Genomic DNA, 24,215 nt, shown 5'->3' with positions numbered 1-24,215 from the left:
GAGTATGGTGGTTCAGATGTGTCTCATAAAATTTGGCAGCCGTGGTTGCAGCAGATGCCACTTTATGCAGATTGTTAATGGTGGATGCCTGGGCCAAGTGCAACTTTTCAATTGGAAACGCCTCGTCATGGATCATTAGACATCAGCAACGAGCTCCGGTGCCTGCCAGGCAACACTAGAGAAGGACACTGAAGACATTGTTGGATCTAGGAATAAAGGGTTCTGTGAAACTGAATGCGAGGGAGGAACCCCACACTCCGTCTGATGTCTTGATGACAAGGCTGAGTGAGATTCCCAGGCTTCAGTCCACCGTACGCCATGCCAAGATTCAAGAGGAGTATTTATTCTCGAAGCGCATTTGGAATATCTCCTGGCTGTCCTTTTGAACATGATGGTGTCGAATATGGTTTGTATTGTCCAGCCGTCTACCACCTAACGCGCCGAAAGCCCACAGACCCAAGCATTCATCGCCAAATTGCCTTATATCACCAGCATCAGTTCTATTGACGAGATTAGCCTACAAACATGACGCGCGCGGCTCAAACCATTTCCTTTGCATTGTTGGTCACCTCGGTATGGAATAGGCCAACTACCTTGGAATAATTCTGCTATCCTGAAGCTAACCTCTGAATGATAGGCCTACCTCTTGCTTGTTCTTCCTCTCTTGACAGATTCTTCACCAATTCCTTCTATTCTTCCGACCAAGATACAAGTTGAGATCATCCCCGTGCTCCCATTTTGGGCGCTGATCGCTTTGGGAGCATACCTTTTGGGACGACTTGGCCTCGGCGTCCTACAGTTCAATGATACCAAGGAGGCATACACGGAAATCACTGTACAGTTGGAACAGGCACGAAAGGATTTGGACAAGAGAAAGGTGCGCTGGGACTGAGCCAGGACTGGACCTGAAAGAAAAGGAGCTGTGCTAGTTTATGGTCCCCTACTCCCCAGGGACCAGCCGTTTTGGATGTATATGGACGTAAGGTCTATCGAATCCGTCCAAATCTCGCTTGTTCTATTCTAACCAAACCTTGGACGGACAAAGTCCGTGACGATAAAAAGAGGACTATACGGCGCTGTGCTGGGCCGCAAGCTGGTCATGCTCATCAATATCTGTGGCCTCCCAAGGATAGCAGATCCAGACATCAGGCACAGTGACTGCCGCCAAATATCGATTCTCATTGACCATGTCAACTGGCAGCCGTCCTTTCTTTTCCTTGTCTTTGTTGTGCAAAACGAATATGGAGAATTTCGTCTTTTCTTGCCTGCCCTGTTGTTGTCTGGCTATTTCAACATCCTTTTCCAATTCCTTGACGGCATACTCGAGAGTTGTACGAGTGTCATCCACCTCATCAACAATGAGAACGTTCTTGCCAATCAGATTCGACATTTCGAGTGAAGAAAGATCGAGCCATTGTGTCCTGGTGACCTTTGTACCTGGTGCTTCAACCGGATCTGAGCCAGAGAGTTGCTCGTAGAGGGAGAGACCAATGGCCTGAATAGGGATGTTGGGGGCGCCTGGTTGCTTGAGAAATGATCTGTGTACATTATCTGCTCAGCCTACTCGAGACGCAACAAGGCTCGAGTCCTCTACTCGTCTGTAGGGTCCTACCTCAGGATTCGCGCAGGGACATATCCGCCTCCACCAATTGCGATCATCAAGTTTGGCTGGAAGTCTTGAAGTATTCTAGGGGCCGAGGTCTGGCATAATTTATGAATCTGTCCCGCGGCAAGTATTAGTATTCGACGAGAGTCATGCAAAGAAATCGCAAAGGTGGAGAAACCTGCGACTTACCTCATTGTAGGTCACGTATACTTTTTCGACCATGATGACGGTAGGACCTGTTCCGAGCCAAGAGTAATACCAAGCGACGAGCAGAGGTGCTAAATGCAAGATGATTCATGGGCCTTCAGACAAAGTCACTTTTGTTCATAAAATGAGTGGTTCGCGCCAAAAAAGTTCGCAACGAGGCATTTCGGCCAAGCATAGCGATAGGATGGCAACCCCGCATTGGCCTAATGAGTCAAGAAATGCCGTATGCGCAGCCGTAGAAGAAATGTACTCGGTACTGATGAGGCTATCTCGTACCGTGAATATTCACATCGACCCATTCGATAGTTATTGCGTGACACTAACCAGACACTCGGCTCTAACTCGGTTCAATAACGGTAAAAAGAACGACGTTGCGGAGTATAATAGGACAATAGCTGAGGTGACAGGTTCGCTGGGCGGCACCTGACTGACATTTTCTGGCGCCCTATGGACACTCAATTGAGGAGCGCCGCCGCCTCTCCTTCTATCTAGCAGGAAATGCAGACCCTTTCGATGGTATTCCAGTTCCAGTAACTTCATGGACTTATGGTGTTCTCGTATATATCCGTCCTTTCACCTTGCTGACAGTATGGCCCGTTGCAATGGAGAATTCGAGGACCAAGACCTGTGTCATCCGCACATAAGGGCATCTACAAGGCTTTCGTCTCGCACCCATCAATGCAGCATTCAATGCTAGCCTACAGCTGGTCTGTCATGTCAATGCTACCCCCCCACGAAAAGGATGAATGCCACTACAAGGTGTCTCAGCATGTCTTAAGATCTGTGCGTGCTCTTCGCCCGATAGTTGCATCTTTGAACCGCGAGAGCGACCTACTAAATCTGATCTGTGCACTCCAGACAGTGCAGACGCTAACTTCAGCGGAAATATAGGCAATCGGGATGCGGCTGGACGACACAGAAGGGCCCTTGCCGTGATCATTGGCCTGATAGGCGAATGTCAGAATATTCCTTGGATGTTGAGAAGCCCGATTAGCTTTTTGATAGTCCGAGTTGCCGCCAACATAGGAACAAGGACGGATGTTGATCCATCTTACTGGGATCCTGGTCCATGGTTCATGCAGAACAACTCCCTCGAGGAGCACCATTCGCCTTCGAGGCTACTCGAGAACTCAAACACGTCATCGAACCGAAGCGACAGTCCTATCCCAGATTTCTTCGCCAACCTTCGCGAGGTAGTGGCCGTGAAGGAATTCCACAAGTCCTCCAGCAAAACAATACGCGAAGACGATTTCCTTGCTGCTATGCAATGGGCGCATTCCTGGCGGATGGCGATCCGGAGCTGTGTTGGGAACTACTGGGCGGATACCACAGAAGCGTGCGAAGCTGTGGTACCGCACCAGAGTACGATGTCGATTCCGGTCCCTGTCCGCTTCGCCAACATAGACATGTGTCTATGTCTGGCGCTGCAGATTTTTCTCAGCTACGGGCTTGAGACCCCGATGGTCAAGTGACAGCACTGGGTCCCGAGCGGCCAGATCCACCACCTGATGCTGCTGCGATGCGTGCGCAAGCTCGGGTTCGAGCTCGAGACCGTCGACATTCATGCCCGCGGTGTTCGGGACTTACTGTGGGTGTGCGCTGTCGGCGTGCACGTCGAGCACGAATACGGGCTCTGGAAACGCACGGCAAACTCCATGCCCGCGTGGTGGGCCAGGCTCGATCCCGAAGAGTTTGACGTTCGTTGGTTCTCGATTATGTTTGGCTCTTTGCGAGGAGGCTGGGCTTAGAGGCCTTTTCCGACATCGCTGATGCCCTCGCCAAGGAGTATGCCTATGTTCCTGAGGCGTATGATGTTGCACTGAGGCGCGCCTTTGAACTCGAATGATGGGCGAATACCCTTAGTGGGGTGAAATTGGATAATCCAAATTGAAATAGACGTTCGCTTCAGGCGTCTGCCGGCTAATGATATGGGGGTGGAATGGATTTCAAAGTTCGAGTCATTTTGGGAGATGGAGTCAATTTTGGACGATAACTCTCGAGAAAAGCTGGATCAGAGGTCTATGATGATTTATGAGCCGACGAACGAAAAGGTTGTACGTGGACTTGACAAAGCTTCCAAATGATCTAATCACAGCATCTCCCAATGCTAGACATAAGACCGATTCATTCCAATCTAATCCATTATAAGTCTTTTTTACCCCGCAATCCTTCGTAGCATACCATCGGGCGACTCTGGAGCCAGGCTTGATCCCCGTAATACTCACTCCAGTCGCTGTGCTTCCAGCATAACGGAATGGCCAGCAAGCGATGCCGGATTCTGCAGCGTTCCCACTCAAGTCCAAGCTTTGGAAGGTGAAGGGGGCTTGCCTGACATAGCCGGGCGCGGGTCAGACAGGCGCGCCGACATAGGTGGACATTAATTCGAGTGCTGTTGGGAAAGCTTGGTGGCTACGCCTGATTTAGCTGCTGATCATGCCTTTCAGCTTTTGTAGCAACTAATGAGCCTTCCTTTATTTTGGCCCTTTTCCTTTGTCTGGTCTCTGAGGCGGACTTGCAGGATATTCGCTGCGGTTAGCACAGAGCCTTGCTGTTCTTGGTGATATGTTAGTTGCATTATTGGCTGAGGTCAGGTTTTGTTAATTGTCAGGTTTTCTATGCCATTGACTTCATCCACGAACTCGAGGTCCTCGAAAGCTTTATCAGCATCGGACCTGATCAAATCAATCATACCCTTGTTGGAGAATTAGTGAACTGTGCATATAGATCCTTCTCACAGAAGTGGTGCGGCACCAACCTCAGGCATTATCGGCTTCCCAGTATTGTTCGTCACATAGCGAAACGGCATTTCCGTCGTCTCATGTTCATTCAGTTTCAATTCTGGATAGTCGACGTATGGAATCTTATCGAGTGGGACTGACATCTGGTCTTCAGCAAAAAGAGAACCCGGTCATAGGAGGTGACAGGGGCACCAACCTTTATCGAGCACAACCATCCGCGTCACCCGGACAGCGGTATCAGTGGTCATCTGCTTGGGACCCAGTCGTCGTCCAGTGAAGCCTTTCTTCCTCAACTCGCTTGTGCGGTCCCTTGGAGGGTCGTCACCTGATGGCCAATGGTCAAACCCAAAACATGAAATTTTGAAACAAGATTCTTGCCAACTGGATGGCTCCGCCTTACCTAAGATACCGCCGAATAGGAAGACATCAAAGTGATTGGCATCAGATGGGGTGAGTTCCTGTTTGGCGGCTGGGTCTAGGAGGCAAATCCGGTCCTTGCGGTCGGCAAAGTACGTCTCGACACTATCGTTCCTGCCTTCTGCTCCAGCATCACGCAGAGCTTGTATATCTTTCGATCTCAATAGGGAGTCGGGGACGGACGACAGGATAAACCTGCATCCAGCATCTTTGGACTCCTGGGCAATGGTCCTATATTCCAAGGCGGACCAGGGACCCAGTTCCAGGTCGAGGTGCTCGACCACAAAGATGTACCCTGCATTGGCCATGGCTACCTACCGTCCCTGTGGTGATTGATCCTGCTGCCTGTTGCCTACGAGGGTATCCAAGGCTTGGGAAAAAATAACCAGGATTTGGCTGAGGTTGTTGAGGGGGAAACCGTAAGCGGAGACCAGCATATTTAGCCGAGTTATGACGAACATCTCACGTGACTGAAATTTCATCCGCATCAGGACTAGTCCTGTAACTAGCTGAATGGCCCCCCTCGTCCCTTCCCAAGTGCCATCTTCCTCATCCGCCTTCCGCCAGTCAATCAGCTTGAATCCGCAGCGGGCAGTAGTACTGAGTCCTGACTCTCAGACCCGATCGTCTCACGGCCTTCGACCTCCTTCCACCCATCATCCCTCAACCCTGTTGGACATCACAAACTCTCCCTGCATCCCAGCTCCCCGAGCTTTCGTCGGCGCAGACAACTGGTGAACTAAACGGCGCCTTTCCCTATTCTTTCCCCAGGAATGATTCCCCTTCCAATCCAACGAACCCCACTTTCGATCTTCGAACACTGGCAGCGCCCTTCCCTTGTCTTCCTCACCTGGCACTAATCCATCCATACGGAGTACTACAAACAGACCCGAATTAAAACCAAGCCCATCCTGTCCAATCCGTCTTCCTTCATCTTCTACGGTAATCACGACCCGGAAACTCTTTCCTACAGACCAACTCGAGAACTTTTTTCTATCCTTGAGGATAAACAAGCGCTCGGGCCATTGTTCGACCATCACTACCACCCCTCCTCCTCTAACAACCAACATCCCTCTTCCGTCCACACGATCATACACCTCCTTGGTTGTCCTGCAATCCTCAAAGTCCTGCTTACTCGACGCTGCCTCGGCTGTATTATACGAACGGGATACCTCTGTGTGTTTGCATCCTCCGGCCTTTCCTGAGCCAGCGATCGGCAGGGGGTTTCCCTGGTCGCGGTTCCCCTCATCCAGAGAAGAGTCTAGCGTGAAGAAGAACAGAATCCTCAAAGATGAATCCACATCAGAAGAACAAGATTGATGTCAGCGTATGTCTCGTCTACTATCCACACGGACTGGCACCATGGGACTGATCTCATCTAGAAAATGTCTGCAGACGAGCAGCGTCTCTTTCGACTATATGGAAAGCTGCCCAACAAGAAAGATCTATTGCAGAACAAGCTGAAGGTAATACGACCCTAACTTGATCTATCTGTCATTCTGACATGTATTATAGGAGCGTAAATACTTCGATTCGGGCGATTATGCCCTTTCCAAAGCCGGCAAAGCCTCCGATACAGGTGTCACTGCCATCGGCACCGAACATCCCAAGGCTGAAGAAATCCCCCACATGAGCCCTCTTATGCACCAAATCTCGCGAACCGAGTCGAACGTCGGTCTGCCTGGATCCAATCCTAGTCTTGGAACTTCCCCAGAGGCTCAGTCAACAGCGGGTCTCCATCGTGGAAGCATCAACGGCATCCCAGGTGGTGGGTGGTCAGGAGCCACAAGCCGAAGCCCAATCAAGGAAAGCAGCTTTCTAGCAAGAAGTGCAAGCATGCATGAACGAGATGGCCACGGTGAAGTCTCCAATGATGGACATGCTAGCCTGGAGGGAAGTGTCAGTCCACCAGCCACCCAAGCAGGAATACCTATTCGAAGATGATGACCGGAGCAGCTCATTCAGACACTGAATTACCTGTTCAGAAGACTGCGAGTGTGTACATTGATCATGCAGGAGTCGGTCTACGATTTTCGGCTTGATTTATTGATGTCAGTTGCCCTTTCCGAACTCGGTCGACTATGATCTGGAGCGACCCATGAGATCAGGATGTGTGCTCTTCGATGAGCGATACCCGGTTGCTTCGAAGCAAATGTTTAAATAAGAAACAACTTCAAAAAAAACGTCTTCTGATGCAGATCACTAATGGACATGCGAAGCTGTGACTGATATCAAAAGCACCTGGAGTTCCAAGGATGCTGCTCACCGGCCTGCAATTGGCTATTTAAAGTCGAAAACCAAGCCCCAAAGTGGGGAAGGGGAAAGATGACAGAATGACCAGAAGTCGAGCAAGGAAGGATGCACACATGGAGACGTGGGATGGGACGGGATAGGATTGGGGGAGGGGGTTTCTTTCTGACTATGTGCTACCTAGAGTACTACTATCACGCATCGGGTTCCCAATCTTTCAATGATGATGACAGCCTTGTTCTAACCACCACTTTCCCCTCTAACAGCCGCTTCCCGCGAACGTCACATAAGACTACGGCTGTCAGTGCTCCTTGCTGAAGAACCTAGACTCTGTTGACGAAAAACTTCATTCTTCCTTCCCGAACCCACTCTCGAGAGCGACTGTAAGAATCATTGGCCCCGCCCGACCTAGCCGAACTGAAGTTCCAGCGCTCTTGTACGGTGGCCTGGGCTCGGTAATTGCTTCCATTGTTCGAATTGTTGTTGATGTTTCCCTTCTCATCACGAGTTGCCTCCTCTCCCTTCCCTTTCCCTTTGATCCGATTTCGCAGTCTGTTATGTTTTTTTTTCTTTGGCGAGGAAATCGCACTGCGTCGCTTTTCTCTGGTGTGTTTCGTCCTCCGCGGGATATCGGGTTCGCCAATACAACCAGTGTACAGTTCACAGTGAGGCTGTCAGTCACGCTCATTTCTTCATGCCCTCAAAAGTCCGGTGTCTCACGATCTCCTTTCGATCAATGCCGTGAATAATTCCGTCAGTGCTCTGGAGTAGCGCCAGTTTCCGTTCTCTGGTGAAACCGTGCCTTTCGCATCCCATTTGTAGGAGTGATAAGACTCCAGCCCATCTTTTCGAATTTGGCGTTGAGGGCCTCCTGTCCACCGTGGGCAAATTCTCCCTGCGGCTTGACACATAATTGGCCAACAGATGGACTTTCCCACGCTCTTTTGAGCTGGTCAAGATCCTAGTGTTAGCCTCTCCAGTCACCTCGATGCGTTATTTCAACCTCTTCCGCGATTTGTGGGAGGAAGCCCAGTAGAGGAATGGTGAACCATTCCCGAAAGGCCACATCTGGTGGAAACCTGGCGAAGCAGGAGAAAAGACTGTGTCTACCATTTCGAGAGAAGATATCAATCCACTTTCCAATGGCCCCCGTCAATGTCATCTTCCTTCCCCAGCCACAGCTCGATAGCATAAAGGCCCATGGTTCCGACCAAGTTGACCCATTTCCAAAGATTGCCGTTCATGCCTGGCTGGCCGTTCCCACTCCACCAAGCCCCAATGGATTCGGTCAGACCGGGAGTATAGCCTCCGATGGTGGTGGCGAAATGTTGCATAAGAAGACTCGTGTAGACGGCGATGAGAATGCTCGGGGAGAACCAAGAGAGAAACGCCAGAAATTGGTTGCCTGCGTTGGAATCTTCTAGAGAGGGCTCCATGCTGAGGCCTCGTGCGCCACTTTCGTTGATGGCGGGAATGATGCGAGTAGAAGCATAGAAGACGAAGAGACGATAGCCAAGTGAAATGAGAACAGACGGCGTTACAGCTTTGAATGCTGCAGCGGTGAAGTCAAAAGCGTCGACCAAGGCTCCTGGAAGGGTGGAAAGGGCGTACATTATGGCGGTGTATGAGGACATGATAATGGGTGGGAAGGGAGGGAAATCAGGAGCGGATGTGGCCATATCTGCGGTGGAGTTGTCGTTGGGTTTGTAATCGGTAAAGATTTGGTAGATGCACAGAACAATGTAGGCGAAGAGAAGGGACGACTCGACTGCAGTTCCGCGGCCTGAGACGACGCCATAGGCGCAGAGGAAGATGGCAGAGGCGATTGCGATACCGATCAGAGTGGAATCCAAGTTGGAAATGTCTGGAAACTGGAGAACTCGCCAGAGAAAGTAGACCGAGCTGGATACAACACCAGCGGCAGAAACCAGGAGAACAAGTAACCAGGCGTCACTCCATTCACTTCGATTGACTAGCCATCTGGAGAGTTGGCCCAAAGCCTGAATCACCAGCAGACTGCAGAAACCCTCTAGTAGCTGGAAGATTGGAGAGGACCAGCGTAGAAGGAGATGCCAACCTCCAATGGTCGCATTCTCGACCAGACCTTCGGGGCCAAATATGGCATCGCGCGTGTTTCTGTTGGCGGGGAAGAAGTCTTTCTTGGTCTTAAAGGTTCTTTCAACCCAGCCTCCACTACTTTCAGCGTCAATGGAGAACCTTCCCAGAGCCCAGATGCATAGACTAGGAAGTAGAATCCATTGTAGACCGCGCAACAGATTGATTATGCCTCTTCTAAAGTTTGAGCGATCGGGGGTGGATATGCGCAGAATTGAGAGGAAGAAATAAAAGGTGGCGATGGATAGCGAGTAGGCCAGGCCAGCGTCGCGACCGCCGATGTCGAAGGTAAGGGGTATCAATAAGATAATGAGGGTCAGGAACACCAGGGAGGAGACGGCGCGAAAGAAGAACATTCGGTCGGTGGGTGCAGCGGTGAACCGAAGCGCCCGAGAGATATGCAGGCGACGTGCAGGCTGAGGGTTGTGAGAATGAGGGTCGTATGCAGGTCATTCATAGGTTCATAGGCACTAAATTGGTTTGCAGCGCAGTCTTGGAATTTCGAGATGGGACCTTAGAATGTGATGGAGTTGGTGGGATGGAATGTGCACGGTTGAGATTGGCAAAAGGACATGGAGGGACTTTCACATGTCAAATCATTCGGAATGGGCGAAAGGGGAAGACGGAGGAGGGCGCCGTCAGGTGTGGAAAAGAGAGGGTTCCGGTAAAATTTGGATGAAGGAATAGAGAGGATGGGACTTTGAAGGCGGAGGAAGAGCAGTAGTGTGTGTCTGCGTCTATGATGATGCAGCGTGTCGCGTGTCGTGTGTCGTGCAACAATGGCAAAGCAAGGCCAGGCAGTAACTAGGGACAGGCAGAGGCAGAGAGGCAGAGAGGCAGAGAGGCAGGGCAAGGGGCAAAAAGTTCACCAGTGACTATCTCTGCCAAGGAAACGAACAGTACGGAGTACTCGCAGGGATGAATGGTAGGTTGGTGGTTGGTGACGGGCAAGAAACAGGATGCGACTGGGATATTTAAAGGGACGCCTCAATTCGAGTTATGTATCTCGTGTGGGATTTGGGATTTGCCTCCTTCTCTTCACCGCAAGACCTGAACAGCTCGCATGCAGAATGAGAGTTCTACTCTAGGTGCGATCTAGAGCCACAGTTTGTTCATCAGCCATGTCTGAATCCAGTATGGTCAATTCGGTACGGATGCTAGCAGCAGCGAGCCAAAGGTCGTGGGTCCAGCGAGGAGGATTGCACATACACCCTTGCTTTCCTGGTATACGTAGTTATTTTGTAGACACGACCGCCCTCACGTGTCGAGCTACGCGTAGTGCCATCATAGTCAGAGGGAAGGAACAGTCGTTCGTGGAGTCGTGGGTGTTCTTGCCAACTTGAAGCCAGCTTTAGCGGCGCCCGGATCAATAATGTTCCAGTCCGCCCCCGGTCTTGGCTGCGGCTCTCGTCCGAACATCTCCATGCGCCTTTCTTCTTACTCCAATTCACCAGCCAAATTTTTGGATTTGTTGCTCCCTTCTCTCTTCTAACCCATCTCCCCTCCCAGTTTATGTTTCGCACTCTTGTTAGAATGGCACAGACAACTGCGAAGCGGATCAAGCCCGATCCTCTCATCATCGGCACCCATAATGGCCACTTTCATGCTGACGAGGCCCTAGCAGTCTACATGCTAAGACTTCTACCCGACTACGCCTCTGCCACCCTCGTCAGAACTCGTGACCCAGCCTTACTGGACTCTTGTCACACCGTTGTCGATGTTGGAGGTGAATACGACGCTAACAAAAACCGTTATGATCACCACCAACGGACCTTCAACTCCACCTTTCCCGATCACCAGACCAAACTGTCCTCTGCTGGGCTTGTCTATATGCACTTTGGCAAGGCCATTATCGCACAACATACCAACCTCCCTCTGGATCACCCAGATGTCGAACTCCTTTACCAAAAACTCTACGACGACTTTGTGGAGGCAGTGGACGCCAATGACAATGGCATCTCCAAGTATGACGATGCCCAGCTCCAACAGGCCGGTGTAGAGAAGCGTTTCAAAGACGGTGGGGTGACTTTGGCCAGTTTGGTCAACGACCTGAATCATGATGACCCCCTCGCTGTAGGCATTCCATCAAGAAGCACCGAAGATCAGCCACAAGCGGAGGAGGATTATCGTTTTGGTCAAGCTTCAACCCTTATGGGCCACTCATTCCTTCGAAAACTTCATGGTGCTGCTACGGCTTGGTTGCCTGCGAGAACGACTGTCAAGGAGGCGTTTCACTCCCGTCTGAACAATCACCCGTCTGGTCAACTGCTGGTCTTACCCCGAGCTGGAATACCCTGGAAGGAACATCTCTACAATATCGAGGAGGAAGCAAATCTTCAGGCAGATCAACAGCTTCTGTTTGTCATCTACCCAGAGAAAGAAGATCCAGGCTCCAAATGGAGGATTCAGGCTGTTAGTAAGAGTTTGTCCAGCTTTGAGAATCGTAAGGGTCTCCCGGAGCCGTGGCGTGGTCTTAGAGATGCTGAGTTGGATGCTCTTCTCGGTGAGGATGTTCAAGATGGCGCTGTATTTGTCCATGCCAGTGGGTTTATCGGCGGCCACAACTCTGAAGCCGGTGTGCGCGCTATGGCTGCCTTGGCTTTAGCAACCTGAGGTAATTACACCAGCAAGCCCGAACTGTGATACCAAAAGTCTAGAAATTCGGGCTCCACAACTTGAGAAATAACTGTTTGAAGGACAGTACGCGATGAGACACGTCCCATTCTTTCAAGGCAGAGGTCTTGGCCAGGCGACGTGATCAGACCCCCACTGGCCATTGCCTTGGTGAAGGACTCCCAAAAGGTCAAGGGTAGGTAGGCACATCATGTCAAGCTTTACTCACTCGGATCGACAATCTTCGATCTCAACCAGCAGGAATTGAGCAGTACCCATTTACAAGGGCCGGGATCGTTCTCCCTGACGAAATCGGAGTGCCAATACAGCAGAGCTATTCCCGGCTATGCCCTCCTCATAGTTGTGGTCGCCCGATAAGCTTGGAGCGCAGAGTTGTGTGAAGAAGCTTGGGACGAGGCTGTGGGTGGACGGAGAAGCCGGGTTCGCTCCTTTTCGACTGGCACCAATCATGTGACGTCATAACTGGTCATGTAATTACCACTCACCAAAGACTTTGATATCACTTTTAGCCTCAATCTACACTGGACTCTACATCCTAAGTCGATTAAGCAATACAAAGAGAACCTGTTCCTTGTAATCACGTCTGGTAGCCCCGACTTTGTTGTCCTGATTTAGGTCATATTCTTGCTCCAATCGACATGGCTTCAACAACTGACTTGCACGTGTCGAACCTCTTCTCGTTGAAAGGCCATGTGTGTCTCGTAACTGGCGGAGGTGAGAAAACTGAACCACAGATGAATGCATTCCAAGCATTCCTACTAACGTCCTTTAGGGACTGGAATCGGGCTAATGGCTACTCAAGCATTAGCAGCGAATGGTACTACACCATCAACACCAGACTGATTTATAACCTATGGCTCGCTGACACCTCTCCAGGCGCCAAAGTATACATCACGGGGCGGAGACAAGAAGTCCTCGAGCAAGCAGCCAAGAAACACGACCCAACGTCCGAAGACAGCCAAGAAAGCGGACCCATCATCCCGGTCGGACCATGCGACGTCACCAACAAAAGCGACCTGGAGCGACTCTGCAAAGACATCGAATCGAAGGAAAAGTATCTCTCGCTCGTGGTCGCCGCCGCGGGGGTGTCAGGACCCAAAGGCTACCCGGACACGAGCGACGCATCTGAAATGAAGGCAAACCTGTGGCAGGAGAGCAGCGACGAGTGGAACGCGACGTACAACACGAACGTGACCAGCGTGTTCTTCTCCACGGTGGCGTTCCTCCCTCTGCTGCAGAAGGCCCCCCGAGAGCACAACTCCAGCGTCATCGTCGTCTCCTCCATGTCGGGCCTCATGCGCCACAGCCAAGCGCACTTCAGCTACAACGCCGCCAAGGCGGCCACCGCGCACCTCGCCCGCATGATGAGCAAGGAGTTCGCGAAGACCCGCGTCCGCGTTAACTCCATCGCCCCGGGCTACTTTCCGAGTGAGATGACTATGAAGGAGAGCGACAGCCGTAATAAAACGAGCATGCCGGATGAGAAGGTCAAGGACAAAGGCCATGAGGTCCCCGCGGGGAGGGCCGGGACGGATCAGGAAATGGCTATGGCGGTTGTGTTTCTGAGTTCGTGTGGGTACGTTAATGGTGAGGTGGTCAAGCTGGATGGTGGTGTGTTGAATGAGGTTGGCAGTTAGTTACCCATACGGGTTAGGATGACGCTGTGGCAGTGGAGAGAGAAGCCCGGGCCGGGGGGGGGGGGGTAAAGAGACGAGAATAGACCAGCATAGAACAACAACAGAACCACCAATCGATCAATCGGAGTCTTATGAAGGGAGGTGACGAGTATTGTTGAAAACAATTCCAGGTTCAGGAATCCTATAGGTTTTCTCTCCCGCGCTGCTCATCATATATATCCATCCGGCGGTCACAGCGACCAAGAACTGTGCACTGGCCCCGGTTATATCGAATCAGATCGACCATCTTCAAATCAATAATGATCCCAAATGCCGCGACTCCCGACCTCGCCCACATTGCCATCCAAATCCGCGAAATACACACTCCTCCCACCCTTGGGCCAGTCGACCGTGCCCGTGACACGCACACCGGATTCCCGGAACCAGTCTTCCCAAGCCGCGACGTCCGCGACGGTCGGCACTGCGAGGCAGAAGTGTTGTTTTAGGAAAGATTGGGGCATAGGGGAGGGATATAGGTTGTCAGTGTTAGTGTTTGTGTTCGTGTCACTGCTTGCATCATCGGGGGTTGTTTTGGTTTGTCTGCCTCGGTGGGGAAGCAGGATATCTAGGACGTCGTCGCTGGGCCCGTGGCCTGGGATAACGCCGCGGCTATCGGGCATGATGCCATCGTCGGCTGTGGCGCCGAGTTGGAACAGGAGGAGGGTCGTCTGCCCAAGCGCGAAGACCGAAATTCGTGGCTGTGTTGTCCTTGATTTAGCTAGAGTTGTACGCAAGTGGAGAAGGAGGAGGCGGTCGTGGACGTGGACGTGGACGTGGATATGATGGGGGATACACGAAGACGCAACGGTAGAACAAAAATTGGACGCCATCTCGTTTGTTCGAAGAGACGTCCAAAACCCAACAATGGTGCCCTCGCGGCATCAACGGAGCTCGAGCGAAGGAACAAGTGGAGAAATACCTAAACTCAAAAGAACGACTGGATGCCCGCCTCCTTCCTTGCGAGACTCATTTACTTACCGTGTCAAGACTGGGCTTCACGCCGAGGATCTGCTTGTAGAACTTGGTCGACGCAGCGATGTCGCGTACTTGGATCGCCGTCTCAAGGACGTGCGTCGGCGGCGGGGGTGGATGGCCTTGTTGACGGGGTGATGCTGGCGATGCCCAGGATGCTGATGCGCTTGGGGTTGAGGATGTCATCATGGTGGTGGTGATGTTCGAGAATTTGACTTGAAACTTATCGGAATGCCCTGAAGGTGATGTCGCCTGTGCCGCTGCCTGTAGATATGGAGAGCGCGGTGGCAGAGACAGGTCGTCTAGTCCTATCTGCCGTGGGATCAGACACGATGTAGTAGAGAACAAGGAATGGTGGACAATTAGTAGCGCTTGTCCTCGGTGATATTGATGAGGCAGTGTCGCCCTCGCCAGAGATGCAAGAGTTGCTGCTGTCGTCCTCGTCACTGTTCTTGTCGAGGAAGGAATCCTCATGTTCTCAGGAATCGCAGTTTCAGGTACGGGGGGGAGGTGTGTTTATATATTCTGGGGCCTAATACCTTTGCACGCGGTTCTCCATCAAATGGCCTGTTCACACAACTGGATAGCTGCCGAAGTTAGTCCTCCGTGCTCAAGCACTGGTTGACGTAATGGTGGGTTACATTCCCCGGGCGTCTGTATACCGTGCAAGCCAAAGAAGGATGAATCTCTGATTGTTGGGTTTGTGGTGAAACCAACGGATGACTGCCTTGACCGCCGTCGTCAAAGCAAATGGACGGACAGATGCGGTGGAGAGAGTGGAGACATCTTCGTATCATGGTAAGTCCGGATTACGGTATTGTAAGCAAGTCTGGTCTAGATTGCGGGGGGATTATATAAAACATTGGCAGAGCACGTGTTGGGAATACGGGGTCGTCGTGATCCTAGCTTGATATCGAGTAAGCATTGGATCTAGAACATGGCACCCCATGACAGTGTAGCCATGGCTAACACCTGGCGAATCCTCATAGTCTAATGCTACGTCTACCACAACTCCTCGCTGCCTCAAAGTAGAATGGGAATATCCATCCCCCCAGATGACCGAATCGTCAAATCGTAACCAACTTGCCTTTGCCACTTGCGGGAGTCGCATAGGCTTCCAAGCACCGATTGCTGTCGAACGACGGACATTTTGTGTTTGTCATATTTGCTTTGGCTGCTGATGGGCTCCGGTAGAGGAACCAATAGACAGGCCACCTTTCTGGTTCAAATGTCGAAGTCTTCGAGGCCGTCGTCGCTTCCAGAGTCAAAGAACTGGTGAGGTGTGATACTGTCGACGCTGCCGGAGCACCTCCTGAAATGCTAGGTCGAAAGCTGTCTATCAAGGTTGAGCCCGACCAGGATCACTTCTCCGCTGGCTCCCCGTCTTCATTTGGAGCAGTCCCCAACGTTCAACGATTCCTAGGACTGGGCTTTGAAAAAAGCTGTAGCTTAGGACCGTCATGGTGACATTAACCATATCAATGACACGAGGCAATTTGATGTGATCCGGAATTTAGATCCATTCGATCCCACAACTACCTCCCCTCCTCCTTCCTTGATTTCTTACGATCTCTGATCCGTTTCTCCGTCGCCATAAATTCCCTGAACCCAACAGGAATACCTTGAAACAACTCATCGCCATCAGCCTCGATCGAAGTTGAGGGCGTAGCCCAGAGCGACTCACTCCCACCGCCGTCATCGTCCATACTCCCTGACGCTTCACTAAGTTCTGGCCTAGGAAGATCGATCTTGGCTGCATCACCAGTGGTGTTCTTGGTAGGCTTCTTCGCTTGGGCGTCGTGCAATCGTTTCGCCCACGACTCTACATCGTCCCGATAATCGTCCCAAACACAATGTACACAGCCGCTCATGCAGCAGTTATCGGGTTCTTCAGGTCGCGGAGGCACGGGTACCCCGTTGACTGTCCGCCAGGTTGCATCGGGGTTTGAGGAGACAGAGCTTCTGTACCGCTCCATTGTGCCGAAGAGTTTCCTCGCTCGCTCCTCCTTTGACTGGTCGCCTGATTGCACGAACGTGGGGAGTGGCACGGTCGAGTGTGACTGCTTGGGGATCGGCGTCGCAAGGAGGTCGGTGTAAAAGTCGCCTAACGGTAGCGCCTGTTCTTGAGATCGGTCGGAGGGCGGTTCGTGGAAGGTCGCGGTTTGGCTGTGAAAGTCTCTTCTCAGGCTCCTTGTAGCGAACTGGGGTTCAGAAAGACTTCGTCCATCAGTTTGAAATGGTTTTCGCCAGTTCGAGGTAGAGATCTGTCGAGTCTGGGTTCGGACTTGCTGGCGTGCGCAGGATGCACAGATCCAGCTCCCTCGAAATAAACTGCTCATGGTTGGAGCTTGGGCACTCATGCTGGCCATGACTTGTAGGAACAGAGCGACAGCATCACCAAGAGGAAGAGAGATAGATCTATCTCCTCTCCGCGCGGGTGCTTTATCAGTGTGGCGGAACGAGGGATTATCAGGGTGGTCCAAAAGATTCTGGGCTAAAATGAATTCCAAAAAGCTCCTCGGGAATTGGCGATGATGTCATTCCTCTCACTCAGCTCCTCTCCATTCAGCCTCGCGCCTTGCGCCTTGCACCTTTAACATCCTGGCCTTAATGCTTAGCCGTTCTTGCTCTTGTTTCCTCCCACACTACGAGAGAATCAACGAAAGTGAATGGCATAGTTAGCGGGAGACAGGTCACCCTCGAGTAAAGATAGTGCATGAATGTATCCTGTTCAACTAAAATTCTACTTTCTAGTGCACCAAGTCAGAAAGTTCTTCATGCAAGTTCGCCTCCAAATCAATTTGACGATCCTCATCGTCAAGTAAACCCAAGTAATAAGACAGATCACGGCCGTCAAACTCTCTCACTGCGAATCCGTTGCCCAAGAAGTCAAACATGTTATGCGAATTGCAATATTCAATCTCATAGTCCTCGAACCTCGGGTTCTTCAGCAAATCCATGTAAATTAGCCGGGACCCAGGGAACATAGGCAACGGCCCGTCAACTCGTCCTTGTTTGAACCAGCTACTGCAGCCTGACGTCCATGCCGTCCGTTGTAAGAAAAGCTGTGCATGTTCCCGTAGTTGCTCGGCCACAGCTGCCTTAGGTGTCAAGCTCTTGATGCGGTCTTTCTGCAACTTCTCGATGCATTGAATAATGTTACCCGCTAGTGTTTCGAGGATAGGGAGGAACGAGCCGTGGCCCAAGGGCCCGTATGGACCAGCCATCATGAAGTAATTGGGCACTAGAACATCGTCAATCAGTGCCGGCCTGTCAAAATCCTGGGACAGGTATTTCTTACTGTGAGGAACTCCAATCGAAATGTACGATGTTGCTTCCTTCGCCCACATCTTTGAAATGGAGTAACCGTTCGCTTCGACGGGAAATCGAGGGATCCAGCTTGTGTTGAAACCTGTGGCACAAATAATGATATCGACCTCATGCTCGTTGCCCTCACTGTCAATGAAGCCGGCAGGTGTAATCTGCCTCATCTGCTTAGTGAAGACTTTGACGTTGTCCTGAGAGAGAGCTTCTAGGAAGCCATTGCCGGGCTGATCACAGAATGCTTATTAGTCGGGGGTGACCCATTGACAATTGATAATAAATGGCACTTACCGTCGGTCTCCTACAACCAACACCAAAATTCTTTGGTATGATGGCATCTAATAGTTCGGGGTCACTCGGACCCAGTTTCTGTGTCATTTCATTTCTCGCAAACTGCACCACTCAAGGTTAGATGGTTGGATTTCCTGATTCGAACCGCATTATGCTGACAACTTACTTCCCTGGCACCTTCCGCTTCTGGCGTCCCGTTCAAAATAAATTTGAATCGAACATTAAGCTCGGACTCGATCATTTTCGAGTATCTCAAAAACAGGTCTGGATTATCCGCGAATCGCTTCTTCTGCTCGTCAGTATCTGATATAGGAGACTGATCAGTATACGCTTTCTAACCCAACGGCCGATTGTTTGCGCGACCAGAACATACAGTGAAAATTGCCGCCGTTTGGGCCGGCAAATTTCTGAGCAAATCCTGCCGTGATCCACGTAGGCGACTTGACCCACGTGTACAGCTGCTTCACTTGCGAAGCAATTTTGGAGGTGATCTGGATTCCGCTGCTACCGATACCGATGACTGCGACTCTCTTTGCGTTCAAGTTAATCGTCGTGTCGTAATTGGCGCTATGAACAAGTTTTCCTTTGAAAGAATGAAGGCCTTCAATCTCTGGCCACTTCCAATTACTGGTAAAGGTATTAGCTCGCAGATTCCTGGAGTGAAGTTTCAGCAGAAACATACTTCAGAACACCTCCACCATTGATCAAGACGTGGCATGTGTCGGTGAATTCAGACCCATCAGCCCGCTGGACGCGCACTTCCCACACTCCCTGCTCTCCGTTCCACGTAGCGCTGACGATCTTGTGTTCTAGCTTGATGTACTTCATCAAGCCGTGTTTGTCGACCACATCCTTGAAATACTGCCATATCTCTGGTGATTCCGAGTAATACTGCGACCAATTCGGGTTACGAGCCCAGGTGAATTGATATGACGCGGACGGAATGTCGCAAGCGCAACCAGGATATCTTCAATGGATCAAAATTGTCAATGACAATCAACTTATCGTTTGCGCAAGCGGGACGTACCTGTTCTCAAGCCACGTCCCTCCAATATCGGTGTTTTTTTCATATACTTGGACTTCGACATTCTGCAACCTGTCTTCGGCGAACTTGGAAAAGACAATGCCAGATGCACCAGCACCGATATGAATCACTCGCAGTTTTCGACGGGTATCGTATGGGTCTTCGTTTATCCGGTAACCGCGTGCGTTTTGTACGAGCCAGCCGAGTTCGTTGTATACTTTCCCATCGGTCTGAGAAGAGAATCCCTCACCGTCTTTGGATGGCGACATGACTCTATTCAAGTGCAGATAATATTAACTTGACCAATTGCTGTATGGCTTCCGAATATTCGACAAGAAAGTTTGAATTGCGAATTGCGAATTTCTTCTTTCAGGTGGCTTGCAGCGGCAATATTAGTACCTTGGTATGTAGTCGCTAGGCCTTGGAGGAGTTTGCTTGTAGAAATCGGAATCTGATTCCCATGAGTCGTATCCGTACTTTCCTCCAGATCAATCCACCAATACAACTCAGACCACGAGCACAAACTCCAAAACGGATAACGGCCGAGGCAGCGAAATCACGGCGAGTATGACGCGAAAGTCCTCTCCAGCGAGGTTGGCCTCGGTTCTGGAGGTCAACTCCGCATACACCCACCGTGCCATGCGGGGATAGGGTTGGTGGCAAGACGGCATCTTGGACAAGTTCTAGAGCCTTTTGGCATGAAGAAGGGCCGGTGATTGGATAATTGTGGGATCCGACTCCATGACTTACAGTGGCATCTAGGAGGCTGAGGGTATGGATAAGACGCCGAGTCTTGCTGGTCAAGTAAGAAGGACTATCCTTCCAACGACTAAAGAAGCGTGCCTTCGCACGCTATGAGGTGTCATGTGAAAAGAATTAGTCCACGTGATTCTAATGTCACGTGCTGCTCATTCAAGTAAGCAAGTACGGAGGTACCTGTGCCTTACTAATACCTCACCAGGTGTCACCCTATCGATGGTCGTGCCAAGATATACCAACCACAGCTCTACAGCTAGATTACCCAGACATTCTCCTGTTGAATCACATTCACAAGAGCCTTTGAAGAGACACCCGCTCTTCCGCTCACACCCATGGACACGTTAATCGACTATCTACCCGACACCACCAACTTACTTGCCTATTTCCTGAGATATTTCGGGATATGAATGACCAAGTCGTGACTCACTCGCCCGAAGCAGATCGTCTCCGTTGCGCCAACTTCTTGCCTCTCTACAGAAGAAGAGTCGTCCAAGACCCAAGGACTAATGGAGGATACACCAAAGAGCACAACCAACGCAGCTGGCACCACAGGGCAACATGATCATCTTGACCGCGCTTCACTTCTCGCTCTTCCCAATGAACTACTATTCAAAGTTGTGAGCTACCTGGCCCCGGAGTTTCAGCTCGTGATGAGGCTTTCGTGCCAACGACTTCGTGCTCTCCTTGGCCACTACCGACACAAGACGGCCTCTTGTAGCAATATGGCAGTCATGGTCCGGTTTGCACGGCTTTTGGAACCCGATTATCCGGAATGGCTAACATGCTGCCATTGCAGCCTTCTGTATCACTGGCAGAGGAATGAGCAGTCTGGCTATAGGTGTCCGTGCCACAAGCATGTCTTCGTGAGCGCGAATAGTCAAGACTCATCATTTCCGCAAAAACATCCGCAGTCTCTGCAAGCGGTATCGAGAAACCGTCATACTCTTTGGATAACGTCCGAGATGATCGACCTGATCTTACGAGCCTGCGAGTATGGACCCGCTTATGGCTTACCTTTATCCTTTTTGCACATGAGCGGCCGTGATAAATACGGCATCTATCGAGAGCATGAGGCACGTGTAGCAGATGGCCAACTTATACTGCTTAGTCAAATGGAGGCGGAGATGGAGTCGGGGCAAGAAAGGGCAGTGATGGGGCGATCCTTCCTCTTGGAGTTGTGTCCACATGTGGATAGGGCTTCGAAAGTCATTGGCGAAACATGGAAGATCTACACCCAAGGCGTCGCATGGCTGGCATTGGGCTGGAACAAATTTAAAACGATCAAGTGTTCCTCCTGCGAAACTGACCACCAATTACGTGCAATGAAAAGCGCAGGGAATCGGACGACACTTGTCCTAAGTATATACAGAAACTACGGACGACGAAGGAGGAACGGACTACCGGATGAGCAGACCTTTGACCCATTGCTTGGTGCCACCAGAGGCGCGGAGAGGGATTTGCAAGCAGCCTTTGAATCTGTGATGTCTCAGCTGTAACGTCGCAGCTACTAGTTGCCACTCTGGGAAAATCCGGAGCCCGGATTCAGGGGGGGACTACTAGAGATAACCACCTAGTTAGTCCGCTTAGTCGTCAATACTACTGGCGTCCCTCTTATCAACACAACTAGAAGTCTTATTAACGTTGAGAACTAGGAATACCTGGACCACGCGCCGGTTGCAGAATCTGCGCTTTTCCGTCCTTGAGAAGATAGGCTCGATACAGATGCCTGCTTGGGTCTGTTTGTTGATCGATCTTTCTGCGCTTGACCTTCTGTCTCCATCTCTTACGAAATGAGGCTCGTCAAATGCAGGAAGGCGACGCGTTCCTAGTCAGAATAAGAGTTCTAGATATCTAGGCTTCTGCCAAAGTGGGCAAGTGGGGTAAGGCGTCGTGGCCCCTTTTTGGCCGTCTATGGGGGACCCCAAATACCAGCTGGTTTAGTTAGAGTTGCTCGTCCCCGAAAAGATCAGCGGTGAGGAAAGCTGCCTGTAAGTTATAACACGGGGAGGCTTTCTCCAACTGCTTGATGGCTCTCGATGTGTGAAAGCTCACGGCTGGAATACTACATTAATCGTTTAAACCCGAAAAATCTACGGTTCGCAAAGTGCTGGGATCACAGTTTGACGCAATATCATCAGGTTTGTTGACCTTCCCAGCCACAGCGAGCACGTTAGCATGCAGCTCTATACGCAAACTGAGTTACAGGATGCACATGAATCCTTTTTCGTCTTCGGGCAAGCAGCTCCCCCCACTGTCTTGCCGCCGAAGACAAGCCAGGGAGATTTCGATGCTCTACTCAATGAATTGTCCTCGATTGTGGGTGATAGCAATGTTGCGTCCGGGGCAGATCTAATCAATTTCGTTGATCCTTTTGGTGTCCATCAAGACTATGTGCCTTCTGCAGCGGTTTGGTGAGTGTAGCCCATCACGTACGGACGGTAGTCTATCTGACACGTCCGAAAGCCCGGCCACTGTCAGCGAAATTCAAAGAGTACTCAAAGTTATGAATAGAGTCAAAATTCCGCTATGGACATGTTCAAGAGGGAAGAATTTGGGCTATGGTGGGCCTGCGCCTCGTGTGAGAGGATCCATCGTTCTATCTTTGCATCGCATGTCAGCAATTTTGGAAGTCGACGAAAAAGCCGCTTTTGCTGTCGTGGAGCCAGGGGTAACCTTCTCGGACCTCTCAGCATACTGCCTTGATCACAAACCATCTGTATGGCCAAGTGTCCCCTCGATTGGGTGGGGAAGTGTGGTAGGAAATGTATGTTCAGATATGCTCTTTGCAATACTTCAATTTTTGGAAGACGTGCCCTGCCTCAATGAGAGGATACCGTACTGATATGGTATTTCAGACTCTGGACCGTGGATTTGGGTACAACATCCTCGGTGATCATCACCATTCGATTTGCGGAATGGAAGTTGTGCTTGCCAACGGAGATATTGTTCGAACCGGACAGTGGGCTGCTGACGGATCACCCACAGCGCACGTTTGCAAAAATAGCTTTGGCCCACAGATCGATGGTCTTTTCCTTCAAAGTAATTTGGGCATCGTAACGAAGCTGGCAGTGTGGCTCCAGCCCCGGCCTGAAGCTTACATGTCTGTTGTTATACACGTTGACACGTTGGACGACTTGAGTCCTATGCTCGAGGCTCTCTCGTCTTTACACCGGTCTGATATTCTCCAGAACAACCCCCTTTTCGGAGATGTAGTCGGGAATATGTCAGCCATGAAAACTGCCGCAGAACTCTACGAGGGAGAAGGGCCTATTCCGGATGCAGATATCGTGCAACTACAAAAGAAGTATGGCCTGGGGTTCTGGTCTTCGATGTTTGACTTTTATGGCACAAAAGAAATGATCTATGCCAGACTAAACAAAACCAAGTCTGTAATTAGGGAATACTGTCCTGGAGCGAGAATTGAAGAAAAGTTTTTCGAAGGAGAGTCCGGTCGTCCGCTGGACGCGAAAGCCATTGCAAAGGTTACCAGAGGAGAGCCGGTTGGTGTCGTCGGTACCTCGAGGACTAGCATGATCAACTTTGCGCTGCCGTACGGTGGTGGGGGTCGTGGAGCTCATACGGATTTTGTTCCCATACTGCCGCATGACGGGACTTTAACCCTGAAGTGGTTGACCGACTGTCGTAAGATCGTTCGCGAGCATGGATTCAATCCGATCCTTGGAGGTCGGTTTTTCAAGAAACACTCCCTCCTCATTGGAATGATTCTCTACGATGCCGAAAACCCAACTCATCTTGAAAAAGTCCCTAAATTATGGCAAGCATTAGCTAAGAAAGCGGAAGATTACCATTTTACAAGCTATCGATCTCACCTAGACAATATGGGTAGGTGCCGTAGAAGACAAGGACTGTGTTACATCCTACTAACATACTATTAGATCGGGTACAGCACGTGTACAGCTTCAACGACCATGCTTACAGAAGGCTAGTAGAAAATATCAAGGTTGTCATTACAACGGCGAACCCCAGTGATACGGAAATTTTACTAACTTTCGGTAAAGGAAAAATTGGATCCGAACGGAATTCTATCGCCAGGAAAACAGGGGATTTGGCCCACCTATCTCCGGGACGCTGATCATCTGGTGGATGAAAAAGGTAATTAGCTGGATGGTGGAGAAACCGGATAGTTTATGAAGGAAGGAAGAAGATTGTGAATCAAAGGACATGATATGTTCAATAATAAG

At 50.8% G+C, this 24,215-nt stretch overlaps 13 protein-coding genes across 13 annotated transcripts; 7 read left to right on the top strand and 6 right to left on the bottom strand.

Moving 5' to 3' along the window:
* Positions 1 to 637: 637 nt before the first annotated feature.
* On the top strand, positions 638 to 892 carry A1O9_09785 (uncharacterized protein; the record flags this gene model as incomplete). The annotated part of the gene is made up of 1 exon (XM_013401126.1): positions 638 to 892. A coding segment is annotated over one exon (255 nt), but the record flags the coding sequence as incomplete, so codon positions are not given.
* Positions 893 to 1,066: 174 nt separating this feature from the next.
* Positions 1,067 to 1,828, bottom strand: A1O9_09784 (xanthine phosphoribosyltransferase 1; the record flags this gene model as incomplete). The annotated part of the gene is made up of 3 exons (XM_013401125.1): positions 1,067 to 1,538; positions 1,613 to 1,719; positions 1,796 to 1,828. 3 exons carry the CDS (start codon positions 1,826 to 1,828, stop codon positions 1,067 to 1,069), a joined length of 612 nt encoding a protein of 203 aa, XP_013256579.1.
* Positions 1,829 to 2,559: 731 nt separating this feature from the next.
* Positions 2,560 to 3,285, top strand: A1O9_09783 (uncharacterized protein; the record flags this gene model as incomplete). The annotated part of the gene is made up of 1 exon (XM_013401124.1): positions 2,560 to 3,285. The coding sequence occupies one exon, from the start codon at positions 2,560 to 2,562 to the stop codon at positions 3,283 to 3,285; it is 726 nt and encodes a 241-aa protein (XP_013256578.1).
* A 1,115-nt stretch (positions 3,286 to 4,400) lies between these two features.
* A1O9_09782 (carboxypeptidase D) lies at positions 4,401 to 5,276 on the bottom strand (the record flags this gene model as incomplete). The annotated part of the gene is made up of 4 exons (XM_013401123.1): positions 4,401 to 4,505; positions 4,569 to 4,687; positions 4,748 to 4,876; positions 4,952 to 5,276. The coding sequence occupies 4 exons, from the start codon at positions 5,274 to 5,276 to the stop codon at positions 4,401 to 4,403; spliced, it is 678 nt and encodes a 225-aa protein (XP_013256577.1).
* A 983-nt stretch (positions 5,277 to 6,259) lies between these two features.
* Positions 6,260 to 6,912, top strand: A1O9_09781 (uncharacterized protein; the record flags this gene model as incomplete). The annotated part of the gene is made up of 3 exons (XM_013401122.1): positions 6,260 to 6,295; positions 6,351 to 6,434; positions 6,484 to 6,912. 3 exons carry the CDS (start codon positions 6,260 to 6,262, stop codon positions 6,910 to 6,912), a joined length of 549 nt encoding a protein of 182 aa, XP_013256576.1.
* A 1,433-nt stretch (positions 6,913 to 8,345) lies between these two features.
* A1O9_09780 (uncharacterized protein) lies at positions 8,346 to 9,689 on the bottom strand (the record flags this gene model as incomplete). Its single annotated transcript, XM_013401121.1, has 1 exon — positions 8,346 to 9,689. The coding sequence occupies one exon, from the start codon at positions 9,687 to 9,689 to the stop codon at positions 8,346 to 8,348; it is 1,344 nt and encodes a 447-aa protein (XP_013256575.1).
* Positions 9,690 to 10,866: 1,177 nt separating this feature from the next.
* Positions 10,867 to 11,946, top strand: A1O9_09779 (uncharacterized protein; the record flags this gene model as incomplete). The annotated part of the gene is made up of 1 exon (XM_013401120.1): positions 10,867 to 11,946. The coding sequence occupies one exon, from the start codon at positions 10,867 to 10,869 to the stop codon at positions 11,944 to 11,946; it is 1,080 nt and encodes a 359-aa protein (XP_013256574.1).
* Positions 11,947 to 12,605: 659 nt separating this feature from the next.
* Positions 12,606 to 13,604, top strand: A1O9_09778 (uncharacterized protein; the record flags this gene model as incomplete). The annotated part of the gene is made up of 3 exons (XM_013401119.1): positions 12,606 to 12,681; positions 12,740 to 12,784; positions 12,844 to 13,604. 3 exons carry the CDS (start codon positions 12,606 to 12,608, stop codon positions 13,602 to 13,604), a joined length of 882 nt encoding a protein of 293 aa, XP_013256573.1.
* A 293-nt stretch (positions 13,605 to 13,897) lies between these two features.
* A1O9_09777 (uncharacterized protein) lies at positions 13,898 to 14,263 on the bottom strand (the record flags this gene model as incomplete). Its single annotated transcript, XM_013401118.1, has 1 exon — positions 13,898 to 14,263. One exon carries the CDS (start codon positions 14,261 to 14,263, stop codon positions 13,898 to 13,900), a length of 366 nt encoding a protein of 121 aa, XP_013256572.1.
* A 1,887-nt stretch (positions 14,264 to 16,150) lies between these two features.
* Positions 16,151 to 16,984, bottom strand: A1O9_09776 (uncharacterized protein; the record flags this gene model as incomplete). Its single annotated transcript, XM_013401117.1, has 1 exon — positions 16,151 to 16,984. The coding sequence occupies one exon, from the start codon at positions 16,982 to 16,984 to the stop codon at positions 16,151 to 16,153; it is 834 nt and encodes a 277-aa protein (XP_013256571.1).
* Positions 16,985 to 17,365: 381 nt separating this feature from the next.
* On the bottom strand, positions 17,366 to 19,523 carry A1O9_09775 (uncharacterized protein; the record flags this gene model as incomplete). The annotated part of the gene is made up of 6 exons (XM_013401116.1): positions 17,366 to 18,166; positions 18,231 to 18,332; positions 18,397 to 18,533; positions 18,604 to 18,857; positions 18,913 to 19,197; positions 19,258 to 19,523. 6 exons carry the CDS (start codon positions 19,521 to 19,523, stop codon positions 17,366 to 17,368), a joined length of 1,845 nt encoding a protein of 614 aa, XP_013256570.1.
* Positions 19,524 to 20,519: 996 nt separating this feature from the next.
* A1O9_09774 (uncharacterized protein) lies at positions 20,520 to 21,491 on the top strand (the record flags this gene model as incomplete). Its single annotated transcript, XM_013401115.1, has 1 exon — positions 20,520 to 21,491. A coding segment is annotated over one exon (972 nt), but the record flags the coding sequence as incomplete, so codon positions are not given.
* A 697-nt stretch (positions 21,492 to 22,188) lies between these two features.
* Positions 22,189 to 23,909, top strand: A1O9_09773 (uncharacterized protein; the record flags this gene model as incomplete). The annotated part of the gene is made up of 3 exons (XM_013401114.1): positions 22,189 to 22,424; positions 22,477 to 22,777; positions 22,869 to 23,909. The coding sequence occupies 3 exons, from the start codon at positions 22,189 to 22,191 to the stop codon at positions 23,907 to 23,909; spliced, it is 1,578 nt and encodes a 525-aa protein (XP_013256568.1).
* Positions 23,910 to 24,215: the final 306 nt, after the last annotated feature.

This window comes from Exophiala aquamarina (genome assembly GCF_000709125.1).
Source record: "Exophiala aquamarina CBS 119918 chromosome Unknown aczIA-supercont1.11, whole genome shotgun sequence".
Lineage (NCBI taxonomy): Eukaryota > Fungi > Ascomycota > Eurotiomycetes > Chaetothyriales > Herpotrichiellaceae > Exophiala > Exophiala aquamarina.
This window is presented reverse-complemented; position numbering and strand designations above follow the sequence as displayed.